Genomic DNA, 16,561 nt, shown 5'->3' on the forward strand with positions numbered 1-16,561 from the left:
ATGGCCGTAGTAGCACTAGTCGTTGCTTAGAAACAACTATCAACAAAACTCTCCGGGGTGAATCGTTGGTTTGGGGTTGCTGCCAGTTTTTAGGTATCCACTGTGACTAATTCATAAAAAAATTTTGTTAAGGTTTCTGGTATTCTGAAGTCAGTTAATGAGAGTCGTTCAGAGCTAGTTGTCACAGACGTTAGTGCCCCCTTAAAACATGGCAGTGCCGTTCTCAAACACTCACCTGCGGGTCCCGCGAGGATTTGGTACCATTCTAGAGGGACTGACCCGAGAAGTCCTACGAGACCAGCCTGAAGACATCCCCAAATATGCCGCGCAGTACTTCGAAGCTCTTCTCAAAGAAAGAGAAGGTAATTATAACTTTCTAACTTTTAACGTGATGAAGTGACAGTATGGCCTGTTTAAAGGTTTGTGTATGTTTCTTCGCTAAATACTTTTAATAGTTTGCCTAACATATTTCCCATTAGTACCTCGAAATTACTAGCATGTCCTTGTGACTTTGTGTAATATAAATAAAATTGAATTGACCTGAAAAGGACTGCTTTTCTGTCATTGCAGAGAGTGGCATGGACCCTGCCGAGTGGGCTGCTAAACTGGAAGATAGATTCTACAACAACCATGCGTTCAAGAACACTGAGGTAGTTGTCTAGGTTTAGGTAATAATCGCACCATACTTCTGCAACCTCATTCTCCAAAGAATTGGACTGCTGTGTAAACTGTAACACGAAACAAAATGCAGTGATATACAAAATACTCAATAAGAACAAAGAAAATTCAATTCTGTGTTTACTTGAAAATGGTAGCAACAGATATTAAAGCTGAAAATAACTTAAAATTCTAATTATGTTAAATTTAATATGAATGTAATATCTGCTCATGTTTAATTAGACAAAACATTAAAAAAGAAAAAAATCACCAAGAAAACTGCGGGGCTAGTTTTGAAAGCATATGTTGCCTTTAGTTGCTTGACATATTATTCCAACAGGTGTTTTTTCTTCTTCTTTTTTTTCATATATTGTGGTTCGCAATGGGCCAGAAGTTTTTATTAGATGCCAGGTTTTAACTGCAATAATGCCAGTTTATCTCTCTGACTATTACTGCAGATGCGTGCTGTTGTAAATACAGTGCTTTCTCATTTTAATTATTTTTTAGTTTGTTGCACTTAAATGTTTCCAAAAAAAGATTTCATTTATTATGAGAAAAACCTACCTGGTGTCATGCCATGGTCTAAAGAAACACATGAACAGATAAGAAACAAGGTCTGCATGTAAAAGACAAGTAAGTCCACCTCTAAATGGCTCAGAAAAACAAAATGAAGGTTTTGGAGTTACCTAGTCAAACTCTGGACTTAAATTAGATTGATTCCCTCTGCTATGACTTTAAACAGGCTGTTCATGCTACAAAAACCCTAACCCTCCAATGCGAATTGAAACAAAGACAGTGCAGCAATATATGGTTAACTTTACAAAATGTGGTCCCGCAATCTGCTAAGCTTGAGATCCTGCCACTAGTGTTTGACAGAGAAAAGAAATCTCATGTGACCATTAAATCTGCTCTTCTACCATCATAAACTCCTTTAAACAGGAGGAGTGCAGCCAGTCCCAGAAGGACGAGGAAATTGTGGACATCATGGACATCCCCCTGGATGATCACGAGGCCAACAGGGCTGCTGCCAAAATTCAGGCAGGCTTTCGTGGCCACAGGAATCGTAAGAAGCTGAAACCAGAGGACAAAGAAGAAGGAGAGAAGGTGAGCAATATTGGAGATGTGTTCAACAGCAATCAGGTGCACTTAACTTAGGTATGAGAGATATAAGGCATTTAATAAGGGCTAATCCCATCGGGAGCAACAATTAGATGTAATGAAATAAGGTAATTAAAAACATTAATTAGTTGTTTAAGCATAAACCAATTCAACATTTTACGGATAATTTTCAGAGATTAAAAAAATGAATTTACTAAATAAAATGTTTGATATTGTCTTTGATGCAAGAGGAAAATTTAAGGGGAAAAACTCAGTTTTACAAAAGATAAAGTAGGAATGTTCTGAGAATTAAAGCAAAAAAAATTATAAGTGAAAATAATTAGTATTTCTTCCTCATTCTTCAAACTTGGATCAAGCTCATTGCACCACACACTTAAGTGCAGTCATAATAAGGAAATTTGAAGAGACATTTCCATGAATTGGGCAGCCTGTTCAACAGCAAGACGGCAAAGATCCAACTTTAGTACTACTCCTACATTGCAATAGACCAATATGACCATTGCTTCTTACAGTCGTCCTGCTGTGTTTTACCAAGAGCACTTTTATGTTTCCCAGTTTGAGTCTTGCGTCTGTCTGATGAAATAATGAGGTTTAAGGACAAAAACACAATTTTTCTCTCATAGATTCAAGGTTTTGTACTTTCTGGAAATATTCATGACTATTCAAGGATTAATTGCACTAATCTTCCATCTTAATAAAACATCACTTGAGTCCTACGATTAAAGGTATTGAATAATCGGTACATGATAAGCAAACAAATTTTATGCATGGTGTTAGGCAATTTAACATAGTTTGATGTTTTAGGTATGTTCCAAATACTGACTAATGTGGGAACACAAAACATTTTTCCATTTACACAGTAGAATAAGAATCAGTTTAAATCGTATATTCATCGTCTTCTTCTTCTTCTTCTTCTTCTTCTTCCTCTTCTTCTTCTTGTGGCTATTCTCATTAGAGCTCACCACGGTGGATCTGTTTCCATCTCACCCTGTGGTCAGCATCCTCCTTTATCACAGACCCCCGGCATGTCCTCCTTCACTACATCCATAAATCTTCTCTGTGGTCTTCCTCTTTTCCTCCTGCTGGATAGCTCCATATTTAGCATCTTTTGTCCAGTATATCCCTCCTCTGTTCATGTCCTAACCATTCTAACCAGCCTTGCCTTTCTAACTTTGTCTCCAAGCTGCTCTACCTGAGCTGACCTTGTGATATACTCATTTCTATGCTATCCTTCTGTCACAAATCATCTCTGACACTCATCCCCTCCCACTCCACCCTTCCTGCATTCTTTTCTTCTTAAACTCATATAACTTCGCTACCTCTACTCCTTGCAGCTTCACTTAGACCTGTCTCCCTCTAATTCACACATATGTAATCTGTTTTGCTTTCCTTCTCTCTCACTGCCTCTTAACATGCCTTCCCTCTTTACTCTTCATTTGTCTTTGGCTAACAGTAGCACAGTTTCTACCAGCACCCTGTTGGCAAACAGCACCAGAGACGGTCATTGTTAACCTGGGCCCCAACTGATCCGGTATGCAAAATCTCATTCTTGATGTTTGTTCGATTTGGCAACGATTTTAAACTGGATGCCCTTTCAGCAACCATCCCCGTTAATCTGGGCTTGTGACTAGAAATACACTGGTTTGAGGTGATAGTGAGCCCAATTGCAGTTATGTAAAGACGATGAGAAGCTCTGTAAGCACAGTTCACTTGAGTCAAAAAAAAAGACTGTACAGCATCTATGGTTAACTTTAGAAAATATGGTCCTGCGGTCTGTTAAGCATGAGATTCTCCCACCAGTGTTTCACACAGCAAAACTTTCTCATATGAGCATGAAATCTGCTCCTCTACCATCATACTTTGTGGTTCTCTTCACAGGAGGAGTGCAGCCAGCCCCAGAAGGAAGAGGACATCGTGGGCATCATGGACATCCCTTTGGATGATCCTGAGGCCAACAGGGCTGCTGCCAAAATTCAGGCTGGCTTTCGTGACCACATGAATCGTAAGAAGCTGAAACCAGAGGGCAAAATAGAAGAGGAAAAGGTAAGTAAAATTGGAGATAGCAGCCAGGGGGCCTCAGGTCAGTGGTGTTCAACTTTGGGATAAGACAGGTAAGGCGGTTAAAGAGGGCTAATCCTATCAGGTACAACAACTACACTGAGTGAAATAAGATAAGGTAGGTTATAAGGAAACTGCCACTTACATTCATACTGTTGTATTTTACACAGAGCACTTTTGAGTTTTCCCAGTTTGCATTTGAGGTTTTATGAAGTAATGAGGTTTATGGACAAAAACACAATCTATTTTTTCTCATAAATTCAAGACTTTAAACCTTATATAAATATTCAAGACCATCCAAGGAGGCTGAAAGTTTGTAACATAAAAATAGCCATGATGTGCCATCTTACGAAACAGTCTCTTGGGTCTTGCAGCTAAAGCAATTCCATATTCTATATAAGATAAGAAAACAACTTTTGGCATGTTCTTCAATAATTACTAGCATAGTTTGATGTTTCAAGGTGGTTCCATTTACTCCATAATGCAGGAACACAGGCCATTTTTTCCCATTTACGCCCCAAGAAAATAATTCCTCTACATAATTAAATACACCTTTTAGAGCCTTTTTGAGGCTGAGATTAATGAAAAACATAACTGACTAATTTAACCACAAGTGATTTACTCTTTCAGTTCTTTTTTTTCTGGTATATCTGCTTCCAGATATATGGCAAAACTGCTAGTGATAAAACATTTTGATGAGAGCTTTTTCACAAATGTTTGTAAAGGCAGACTGAATGGCTGCTGTTTTATTTTCTACACCTGTGGCAATGGTGTTGGCTTTTGAAGTGACAACGAGCCCCATTGCAGTTACTTAATAACAAGAATAACCACAATTTGTTTGCTGTCAAAAAAAGAAAAACAAATGTGCAGCATATATGGTTAACTTCACAAAATATGGTGCTGCAATCTGTTAAGCATGAGATTCTTCCTCCAGTGTTTGATGAAGAAACTCGTTCCCATATGAGCATGAAATCTGTTCCTCTGACATCATAAATTCATACTTGGTGGCTCTCTACACAGGAGGAGGGCAGCCAGCCCCAGAAAGAGGAGAACATTGTGGACATAATGAACATCCCCCTGGATGACCCTGAGGCTAACAGGGCTGCTGCTAAAATTCAGGCTGGCTTTCGTGGCCACATGGATCGTAAGAAGCTGAAACCAGAGGACAAAATAGAAGAGGAAAAGGTAAGCAACACAGGAAATGTGATTAAGAGCAGCCGAGGGGACTCAGGTCAGTGTTGTAGAACTTTCGGATAAGAGATATAAGAGATATAAGACAGTTAAAGGGGGCTAATCCCATCAGGTGCAACTACACTTAGGGATCTAAGGTAAGTCATGGAGAAAATGGCTATTTAAGCATAAACCACTTTGTTCTTTTTGGAAAAAACTTTCTGAGATTAAAGTAATAAATTTGAACTGAAAGGCTTTGGGATGATGTTTAAGGGTTACATTTTAGGTGTTTTATTGTCCCTTTCTTAAATTAGAAAAACCACACGGCTGCCAATCAATATACAAATCAGCACGGCATTTTTCAGAAGATATTAACAATTCTCAATTTCAGCACTCGACGTGATGTCTTTCTTCCAACTAATTATAGAGTGTAAATAATTTGCAAATCAAAGCAGATCGTTTCCATTCAGCAGCTACTTTCAGTTCACCGTTGCAGACTTTTCTTTGTGTCTGTTTGTTTGTTTTTCAGACTAACACTTCAAAAGAAACAGCAACAGAGGTGACCGTTTCCAAGTGAGTCTCATGTGATGTGCAGTCAGGAGGCGCGAGGGGAAAGGGAGAGGAGGAACGAGAGGGAAAGGAGAGAGAAGAGTGATGATGAAATACAGCATCGTTTTTTTTGCTGCTGAAGTGCTTCTGGAGTCATTTGGTTTAAGGTTTTTTGTAGGCACAGTTGTGGTTTGTGTCGCTGTTGAAAACTAGAAAAGAAAAGTCACATGACTGCAGTTGTCCTCGCAATCACAATAATTTTTTTTGACATACACTATAATAGTCTCATGGAAGCTGAACTTTTTTCAAACCAGAAATAATCAGTATTTTAAAATGAATGCTGTAGTGTAAGAAGGTTTGCAATTAATTAATGTTGCTAATTCAGTATTAAGCTTACATTTAGTTCATTCTCTTTATTTAATAGCCAAAGATCCTATAGAAATTTGGCATTTTCAGAGGATGTTATCAAGAAAAGGGAAAATACATTGTGGAACAAAAGCCTAGAATACCAGAAGCTCATCAGCATTAATAATGGAGGCACTGTTAGATTTGCAGTGCCAAGGTTGAGGAGAAAGGGAAGAACTCATCAAAAAAAGACCACCAGCTGCAGGAAGATAAGCATAATTTGCAGATGAGTTTTACAAAGGCATCATTACATGTTCTTTTTTGAAAAGCATCATTTTGCTCTGTTATCTCATGAACATTTTAATTACATAAGTTCTATTTTTACTTTTTAGAGAAAAATCATTTGAGTCCCGTATTGAAGACAAATCAAGTCGTTCAGATGAAATCTCGCACCCTAATGTTTCAGAAAAGACTGAAAACACAGGCAGTGAAGAGTCAGTCTACAGGTTCCCAACTGCAGCTGCACAGTCAGAGGAACCGAGTGGCACAGACAAGCACAGCAATCCAGCAGTAACTGTATTTGATCAAGTTGACAGGGCGGCTAATGAAACGGATAGCATCCCTGTTCCAGACCAAAATATACCTCACTCAGAGTTAGAGCCCACTGACTTGTCATCATTCAGGGGGCTGTCAAATGTGGATGTGTGTGCTCTGGAGTTAAGAGCATCAGAAGATGAGGAAGGTAACAAACGTGGACCGGCAGTTGCACACGAGGAGCTTGTCGATTCAGGAGAAGAGGAAAATACTGAAGTTGTAGAGCCAGTGGAAGTCAATCAGTATTCTGGCCTAGCTGATGTGGATGTGTGCGCTACAGAGCTTGAAGGAACAGAGGGAACAATGAAAGGAGCAACTGCTGAGAATGTTACACATGTTACTGAAGAAAATCTAAAACACCAGCCGGAGGACATTCTTGTAAAATCGTCAGTGGCTCAAGCTGAAATCACTGAGAACAACCGAGAACAAGCAGAGGATCAGCCAGACAAAGCAAAAGAGGAAAGAACAGAGACTGAAGCTTATTCTGGGGAGACTCATGAAAGTTTAGCTCATAGCAGGGGTAGCTTAGATGGTAATGTTATTCCAAAGGAGGATTCTTTGGTTGAAATTAGCTTTGAAGATGTTCCAGAAGCTCAGCAGATTAGTGAGGCTGCGGGGAAACAGCCAGAGGAACAGAGTTCAATAGATGCCTTACAGATGGACGTATTAGAAATACGAGAGAAGGAAGAGTCAGAGGATCTTACTGCAATTACAACTGGCCACTATGTTGCTGATACACAAGACGGCCATAAACATGAAGCTGAAAAGGGAGTTAACAGGGCCAAATGGACAGATGACCTCAATTTAAGTGATGATGATGATGAAAAGGAAAAAGGTGAAGACACCAGCTCATTAAATCAGCATAGCACAGAGGCAGAAAAAGAGAACCAAGAGTATGAAACCAATCCTGCAATTGAAAATAATGAGCAGCTAAGTGAGGCCATATTTCTCAAGAGTGAAGATTCAGAAAAAGAGAGAGATGACCCTGATTTCAAAGAAGGTCACATGACAGATGTGGTTGGAGGAGATATCGAAGAAACTCACAAGAAGGTTTACAGTAAGACAAGGGATCAGGAAATTAATGATGGTGGGGCGGAAAATAATTCATCACAAGTAACCCAGTCAAATACATCAATGGCTAGAATGGGGGCAGAGAGAGAAGTCTTTGAGGAGAGAGCGCAACATCAACCGGAGGAGAACGAGGAGAGTCAGAGAACACTTGTATGGTCGCAGCCAGAGGACACAGTGGAAGAAAAAGAGGTCACATCAAAGGAAGGAGAGGAACTTGGAGAGGGGATGACTGACTCTGAAATACAAGAGAAAAGTGCCACGATGCATGAGGAGGAGAACATCACGCTCCCTCACAGTGCAGATTGGGCTGCTGATGTCCACCAAGGAGAAGAAGGGCTACCTGAGGACACCACAGTGGAAGAGAGTACTGACAAGGTAATCTTGATTCTTTTTAACACTGGGTGTTCACTCCTCCCTTTATCGTTAAAATGTGAAAGCTACTTTGCATCTTAAAGGTATTAATTAGTAATTGTACACAGTAAAGACATGACCCTATTAAAAAATTAGCAATAAATTGAGTTCAACACACGCTTTTGCAGCTAACTTCATGCCCTCCACTTTCTGTTAGCCAGCTGAGGATGAATGTTTGACACAGAGATGGGTTTAGCTAGGCTACAGTCTGTTCTGTTTCCATTCCTGTCTCAGGTAGCCTATATAAATAACCTCTGTAAGGACAAGCCTGATCAACAGAGGCCTTCATTTTCTTCTCCCTTGGTGGATCTGGGGGTGGGTGATTGAAAATACCTTCGAAATAGTTCCTTTTCTGGATGACTTATGGTAGTTTGCACTTATACTTTGAATGTCATTATCTCAGCTGAAATCTACAGGAATTTCACATCCAAAGTTCAGCGCAATCAGTCTTTTTTTTCACATTTGGGCGTGTGGAAGAGGCCGTCAGAGGCCTTGGCTCCTGCCGCATGCTCATAAAAACTGTAGCACGCCGGCTCAGTCAGCGCCAGATCAACTCTCCTCCTGGGAGCCTCCACTGCCTCCACAGATTGAACCTTGATTCTCTAATCTGTCATCATAAAAGACCAACTAAACAATTTGTCTTGTGAATTAAGCCAGTAATTTTTTTTATTGCTGTCACAGTTAGCCCCGTCTGATTTGTCTGGACCAACAGGACTCCAAACACACGCGCGCACACACACACAAAGTAGGAGTGTAGGAAGGGGTACTGACGATGTTACTATGGTAACCCCTCACCATCCTGCTCTCTTCATGTCGTCATGGAATTAATAGGAGATGGTGATGCTGATAGTTGCTAGGCACCCTCTGTATCAGTAATCTACCTTAATAACAGTTTTAACCGAGTGATTAAACATCAGTTTCTGTATTTTTCTACCTAGTGATGGATTTGACTTTAGCTGAAACACAGCAAAACTGTGGAGTGTATAAATGTAAATCCCAGCTGCTCAAGCAGTAACCTAGCAGTACTCCCCTGTAATGTTTGGACTTTTATGCTTTTAACTGTCTATTTACAACTGCCCACAATGAAATTCCTATACATTAATCATCTCAATACTGTGCTAGATGCACTCATGAAAGCAGGATCGACTTCTTAATTCATTCCAGTGAATATAAATACCCAGTTTGAGAAAGTTAGCTGATCGATAAAGCAGGTCAGCCCAGTGAAATTAGGCGTTTGCATAACTTAGCATATTGTCTGAATGTGAATGGCAAGCAAACCAGCAGGAGAGAGTTAATGTCAGAGATATAACTCAGATAAATGGATGTTTTCTGTTTCTCCCTCTCTCTCCGTCTTGTCTCTGAGGCTGGCAGAGGAGTGTGGGCGGCCATACCAGCTGGGATCAGAGGGATGGAGAGGGCTGTTAGCTCACTCTGCCTCTAATAAATTTATAACACCTCCTAGTGTAAAATAGCCCAAGATGCTTACACAGTTTTATTTTCACACTATTTGTAGAATTTTCAAAGTCAGCAATTATTGTTTTATGGCCATCTGGTTTACATAGTAATTCCAAGTTTGTCACTTGTTTTTGTTTGGGGAGTTTATTATTGTAACACTGCAACTTGTGTGAATTTTAATGGTGCTTGGTGCATGTGGTAGTCTTTCCTAGTTTACATCCAGGATGAATTAATTTGTGGGAAAGACTGTCAAGCTATAAATTGCTGAGAGAGAAATACAGCACAGCCCGGCCTGTTTCGTTTACTTCAGTCGTCAGGTTGTTCTTAGTGAATGTTGAGCTCTGTTACATGTTTGTAACTGTAAAATGAACACAGTAGGTCAGAAACCCTAATGAGACTGAAAAGATGAACACATGCTGTTATGTTTGTAGGAGGTCTCTTTCCCTCCCTCCCTTCCTCTTCCTCTCTCAATCGCTCCCTCGCTGCCGCTCTCCCTCTCTCTCCCTCTCACTGTATGTCTCTCTCTCTCACTCTGTGCGTGAGCGGGTGTTACTGAACATACAGTGATTGTTAGTAAGAGCCAGTGAGACATCTGTATTATACCGGAGACTCGTTTAAAGAGAGCTTTTGCTTGGTCCACATAGAAATTCGGGCACAGAAGTCATAGCAGGTCATCTCACCTGAAGACTGAACTCATCTCTGAGAGTAAGAAATGGACTGTCATAACGTAAGTACGAGCTTCAGATGAACTTTTTCAAAAATATTTTTCGATGTATTCTTAGGCACTGATCAGTTTTACAGGTAGATGCATATACAGTTTTAGCTTGTTAGTTGCCAAATGCTGTGTGTGGTTGTCCTCGGATGCACACCGCTGTGTGTGTTTTTCTTTTTGCCTTGAGTGCAGTATATGGTAGCCACTGTGGTTTCATGGTCCTCAAATAATGATTTTTTTCCACATAAAGGCTTGTTATAAAACATTTCGAGCTATTTTCATCACATTAAAAGAGAATTTTCACCAGAATATTTCAAATCAGTCTGAGTCAGAATAAATCAAAGAGCCCTTGAGGAACTCAATAACAGTAAGACTGAGAAGGTGTGTTGCCAGAAAAATCCAGTGCAGCAGCAACCCTGCACCTCTGCTGCTGTGAAAGATCTGGATTCGGGCTGCTCACTGAGCAGTCAGACAGAGAGGCTAATGAATGCTGGCTGAACAGGTGGGTGGTCACACTCCTACACTGGAGGGGTTTCACTGGAGACATGATGCACTGCTTCACTAAGGTAGTGGGATGACAGTGGGATCATTCTGTGGGCTGCCTTTGTGTGAAATGTCAGTCTGTTACCATAAGCGAAGCACGGGGTGTAGCTGATATGTGTTTGCCACACAATTTGAATTGGTGTTTACATAACTCGTCGACAGCTTTGGCACTCTTCCACTGACAGTTTGTGACAAGCCAGAATTTCTCTTCCACCCACCCTATGTTTCCTTTGGGACAGTGGATTCTGTACTTTTAGTGTCTGAACGAGAGGCTGCTGTGACTGCGACGCTTTCGCTGGGTCATCCTTTTTTTTACGCTGAATGCGGCAGAATTACAAGTTTATCTTTTCTTTGAAAGGTGACTTCTAACTTCACTTAAGCTTTGCTTGATGAAACTACAGTTATCCACAAACATTAAACTACAACACAGTCTTTTTCATCAATTTTGTGCATTGCTTTATGTTTTGTGATATGAGAGATGATGGCTTTTCCAGGCTAAACGATGAAATCAGCAGTCTTATATGCAGTATGTGACAAGAGGGGAAAGGGTGAGGAAAAAGTGGGCCATTGACCTCCTGAGAGCCCCAGTGAAGTTGTGTAACAAGAATGAGCAAGAATGAACAAGTTGCTTGCTGTCAAAAAAGACAGTGCAGCATCTATGGTTAACTTTACAAAATATGGTTCTGCAATCTGTTATGAACTTGAGATTATCCCACCAGTGTTTCATGAAGAAGAACATGATGCTCTTCTACCATCATAAACTCATACTTTGTGGTCCTCTACACAGGAGGAGTGCAGCCGGCCCCAGGAGGAGGAGGACATCATGGACATCCCCCTGGATGATCCTGAGGCCAACAGGGCTGCTGCCAAGATTCAGGCTGGCTTTCGTGGCCACATGACTCGCAAGAAGCTGAAGCCAGAGGACAAAACAGAAGGGGAGGAGGTGAGCATCACTGGGGATGTGTTCAACAGGTCAGTGGTGTAGAATCTAGGGATAAGACTTTAAAGATAGCCAGCCCCAACAGGAGGGAAATAAGGTAAGAAAACAGGTAAATTTATGAGGAAAAAAATTACAGTACTCGGAAAAACAAGAGTTTTTCTTTGTCACTTTGCAGACTCGTGTCAAGCTTGTCACACCACACGCTGCTGTAAACGACCTGATCATGTTATAGCCTAATTTGTAATCGAAATAACAAAATTTTACGTTTTTGCTGTGAATTGCACAGCTTGTTCAACGACAAAACGGCATACTGATTGGAATCTGACTTTACTATATCGAGAACTACAACACAAGGGACAGATGTAGTGATGAAGCCCGATCTAATCCAATTCTTTTTGATGGATTTTTTTCTTTAATTCAAAACTTTATCATCCGTGTTTTTTTTTTTTTGGTTTTTTTTTTTTGTTTTGTTTTTTCAGAAGGTATAATCTTGGAAATATTCAATATTATCCACGGGGAATAAAACCTTGTAACATAACAATGACACTAAAGTGCCATTTTAGTAAACGGTCTCTTGAGTCTTGCAGTTGAAGCAATTCAGTATTCTCCAAATGATAAGCAAGCAAATTTTAGGCTTACTGTTAAATAATTTAGTTTGATGTTTTAGGGATGTTCCAAACGCTGCATAACGCAGGAACACAAGCCATTTTTTCCCCATTTACACAGCAGGAAAAGAATCCATTTAAATTGTATACATAATTAAATATACCTATTAGAGCCCTGTGAGGCTCAAACCAAGTGTGATTAATGAAATACATAACTGACTCATTTAGCAACAGATGATTGGCTCTTTGAATTATTTTTTCTGCTACATGAATCTCTTTTCAGATTTACTGTGAAAGCACCAGTGATAAAAGACTTCAATCCGAGTTCAGTTTAGTTTGAAAAATGTCAAGTTGCATCATCACAGTTGCTTTTTTTTTTTTCAAGCAACCGTGGAGAACTGTGAAGACCTGTTCTGTTTCAGCTCGAGCACACGCTGCATTTAGATGGATTTTCTGCTTCTGCAAACCAAGATCAAAGATAAAAACACTAAAAGTTCAACTACTGAATCTGCACATCTGCGTTCCTTCAAATCATAGTTTGTCTTTTTAAATCTGGACCACTGGAAACTCTTCTAAGATATAAAACTTTTAAATCCCAGCTCTCAAAATGCCACTTTTTTCCCCCTGTGAGACAAAAGAGCTTTTTCTTTGGGGATGAGGTTGACACAAGGCGTCTACGTCAGTGATTCTTCCTAACCCAGTTGCGGGCTGCCTTATATCCTTATGTAGGAGAAGTATTTATAGCTTCAGGTGCATTAGGTACACTATATGCTTTGGAGGGCCAAGCAGAATTAATGGGCCTGTCGTACTGGAACCAAGCGTCACAAGCACCTCCCACAGGGGCAGACCCCCTTTTTTACAGCTGAAGTGCTCATCAGTTTTATCAGCCATGATAAGGAATCAAGTTCTAAGCGTTGCAATATCTCTTTAAAATTAAACATATCTTTTAATCATATTTGATATATATATATATATATGCATCGAAAGAGTCATGTTTCTCGGAAATAAACCGCCCTTAAATAGAAGCTCACTTTAAAGTTTCCGTCAAGTCCTATACGGTGCATAACTGCCATGCCTGTTTCTGTTTTTAGAGACAGGAAGATCGGGGGCAGTAGAGAGAGACGACACATCTGTGCCAGAGCAGTGACACCCCTGTCCCGACCTGGATGAAGAGAAAGAGGCAAAGCAAGGTAGTGAGAGACAGCCGGCATATGCTGGCTAGGCTGGCTTTCAGGCAGACCTTTTTACCCCAGGAGTCTTTTTTTCAACACAAATTAGCAGTAGAAAATGAACAGTTTTGAGGGTGTGTTATGTGAATCTTTTTTTTCTTCTCTTTTTTTTGTGAACTTTAACACTCCTTCTCTGCTTCTTCAGCAGCCTCATCAGTACGGATGTCTTTGACCCAGAATTTGCAACTCACTGCATGTACTTGTGAAACTTCTGGTAGTGTGCTAGTTTTTAGACGATGATCTGTGAAAGTGAAAATGAATGTCCTCTAAATGCTAAACAGAGCTTTTTTTTCCCCTTTCTTTCTTTCTTTTTTTGGATGGATCACTTCATATGCTCTGTGTGTAAACCTCGTACGCATCACGTTGGGTGATTAGTGGCTTAAAAAGACTTCTTATTTTGCATTGTTTCCTGATGTGCTTGTATCTTGACAGTTATTGACCTATTTGACTTGCTTACAAGACTGATTAAAACATCAAAAGAAAAGTAGCTATGTATGTTCTATTTGTTTATCTTTTTGGTCACATGGTTAGTGAAATTGATCTTTCCACATTTCCAAGCATTTTCTATAAATCTGATCTTCCAGAACAGTACGCATGCAGTAATTTACACTCCTCTTTATTTGTTTCTCCAGATGCATTTGGTACAGCTTTAAATAATAACACACTGGTTCAGTATGCTCTGTTGTTGTGTTGGTGGGTTTTACTTGTTTGACTTCTGTTAAATCGGGTGTGTAGAAATCCATTGTCACTGTGTGCAGAGGTTTCATGCTTAAAAAAAAACAACAAAAAAAACCTGAATAGTACCTTGCTGAACTTCGGTGTAGAGACGTGGCATTACACTAATAAATCCACCTTAAATATTCAGTGAGATGTCTGTTTTAAAATGTCTGTCACTTCAGTCTTTGTCCGTGAATTAAATCCTTGATATTTTGGGGTTTTTTGTAAACATCACTGGAGCCAAAGCAGCTCATTTTTCTGTGGAACATAAGCAAGGCTGGCAATTAAAAGCAGTTTCAGTGAAGCTGAAATAGTGTTCTAACAACAAATCTAATGAATGATTAACACAAAACTCTTTTTGTACTAACAATGTGTTTTTTTTAGATGTTCAGATCATGTAAATCCACCAGCGGTTGCCTTGTCATAAACACTCTCTGTGTATATCCGTTTTACATTACATGCCAAAATCACAAAAGAATAACACAATTTTGCTTCATCTGCCGAGGCAGTCTTGTTCACTTTATGAGAAACAGGATAGAGCATCTTCAGTCTCCCGGTGCACCCACTCAGAACACCCACACACATCTGAGCCACACAGCACACTGCACAAACTCAAACTGCACACACGCATTCTCAAACAGGAAAAACACGAGCCGTGCTTCATCACGCAGATCCCGTTAAAGTCACTGATTGTCGCTCGCACGTCGCCAGCTGCAGAGGTGGAACAGCCAGCGCCTTTGCTTGCGGCGGTTTTTCGTAAAGCCGGAGCGCAAACACTTCCTTCTCGGGCTGACTTTCCTCCGCTCAGCCGCAAATCTCATGAACATCCTCTACGGGTTTTATATGGACCTGTTCTTTCTTTTCTCCTACTCAGTCCCAGAGGTGCCATGGCCACGTTCTCCTGTCTCTTTAATGACTGTGGGTGAACAATCAATATCCTGCACACCTCCAAACATAGCACAACACCCACTTCGTGCTGTAGATTGAATTCTGAAGGTTATGGAAAAGACAGTTTTATGAAAAAAAAGACATGAGCTGGAAAATCGTGTTAGGATATTAATACATCATCATGTGAGAGCCAGATTTAAACACACTAAAGAGTCATATTTTCTTCCCTTTACCGCTTGCACTTAACTAAAGCTGACCCGGACCATTTTAAGAGTAACTCACGAGAAAGATTTGCTTGGTTAGTTCATTTTCTTCCTCAGACAGTCTGTCAGTGTGCAAAGATTTCTGGTCTCCTGGGTGATAATTAGAGAAGAATAAGACAGGACAAACAGCAGGGGGCGTAATTATCCTCTTTCCAGTGGTTATGACTGCCCTCGCCATCTTAGGAGAGACCATATTTTCTGAGTAGGCTACACAAGTGGGCAGTGGGCAGAAAATATGAGCTTTATTTCTACATCTGCACGAATATCAGCTAATAGGAAATGTTGTTAAATGCAGGAATCCGAGATTTCAAAAGATATGAGCATCATTTGTATCATGTATGCACTGTGTTGCATCTGCATGTGTGAGGATGACATCAGTCTTAATGGGGTCTAAACGTGACAATAGCTTCTGTCATGACACATTCGGCCAAACTAACTGAGACACACAGACTCGGTCTGTTTCTAGTCCCCTCTTCGCTCAGCTGACTGGAAATTGTCCCCCTTGATTTAGAGCCTGTTAGAAGATGAGAGGAAATGGGAGGTGTTTCGTTTAGAGAGGGCAGAGGTGGAGGGGAGAGGTTCGACTTTGATGGCTCACTACACAGGAGTACCAGCCCTGTGAGAGTGGTAGCCAACAGCAGCTGTTCCCACAGTCCTGGAAATTATTATTTTTTTCCTATCAACGCAGGCTTCCTCCTCTGCATAAAACATCCCTTTGTTGTCAAACAAAATGCTCCAAAAAACCCCTGACAAAAGACTTTTAGAAAGTGGGAGAGATGATTTATAATGCAACTGACTCATCAGTGCACACAAACAAATAAAAAAAAAAGTGAAAACAGACTGATCAAACATACGGGGATTTCACACATGGCAGCGTGTCTGCTGTAATAAGAAGTGACTGCCAAACTTACAAGATATTAGAGCTCAAACCGGCAGTCAGAGGAAGGATCTAAAGCATCAGAACTATTGAATTTTGACTTTTGTTGCATTGTCACATGTACTTTTTACCTCACGTGTAAGATTCCTGTTTTGATTTTCACATGCATTTGGATTTATGAAAAGTTTAGCACCACTTCATATAATTTAGATATCTTCTCTCTAAGCTTTGCCTCCTGCTCCTGACTTTTTCTCAAATGTCACTTTGCCACGGTAGTGCAGTTTCAACTCCACCTAGAGGACAAAGCAGGTACAAAACCCTCTCTATGTTTGCTCTTCATTTGTTGCTGCTATTACCA

General features: G+C 40.3%; 1 protein-coding gene across 4 annotated transcripts; it reads left to right on the forward strand.

Annotated features, from left to right (window-relative positions):
- The first annotated feature begins 38 nt into the window (after positions 1-38).
- spa17 (sperm autoantigenic protein 17) lies at positions 39-14,322 on the forward strand. 4 transcript variants are annotated; one of them, XM_039598202.1, is made up of 10 exons: positions 41-362; positions 571-650; positions 1,597-1,761; positions 3,655-3,819; positions 4,855-5,019; positions 5,534-5,577; positions 6,291-7,938; positions 10,074-10,156; positions 11,472-11,627; positions 13,321-14,322. In XM_039598202.1, exons 1-9 carry the CDS (start codon positions 209-211, stop codon positions 11,581-11,583), a joined length of 2,616 nt encoding a protein of 871 aa, XP_039454136.1. In that variant the 5' UTR covers positions 41-208; the 3' UTR covers positions 11,584-11,627; positions 13,321-14,322. The 4 variants fall into 4 exon arrangements, 3 of the variants coding, with proteins under 3 accessions (XP_039454137.1, XP_039454136.1, XP_031605736.1); XR_005608151.1 differs by lacking the exon at positions 10,074-10,156 and having other exon boundaries at positions 42-362; positions 13,321-13,419; positions 13,604-14,322; XM_039598203.1 differs by lacking the exon at positions 4,855-5,019 and having other exon boundaries at positions 39-362.
- The last annotated feature ends 2,239 nt before the right edge of the window (positions 14,323-16,561 follow it).

Source organism: Oreochromis aureus, linkage group 14 (assembly GCF_013358895.1).
Source record: "Oreochromis aureus strain Israel breed Guangdong linkage group 14, ZZ_aureus, whole genome shotgun sequence".
Lineage (NCBI taxonomy): Eukaryota > Metazoa > Chordata > Actinopteri > Cichliformes > Cichlidae > Oreochromis > Oreochromis aureus.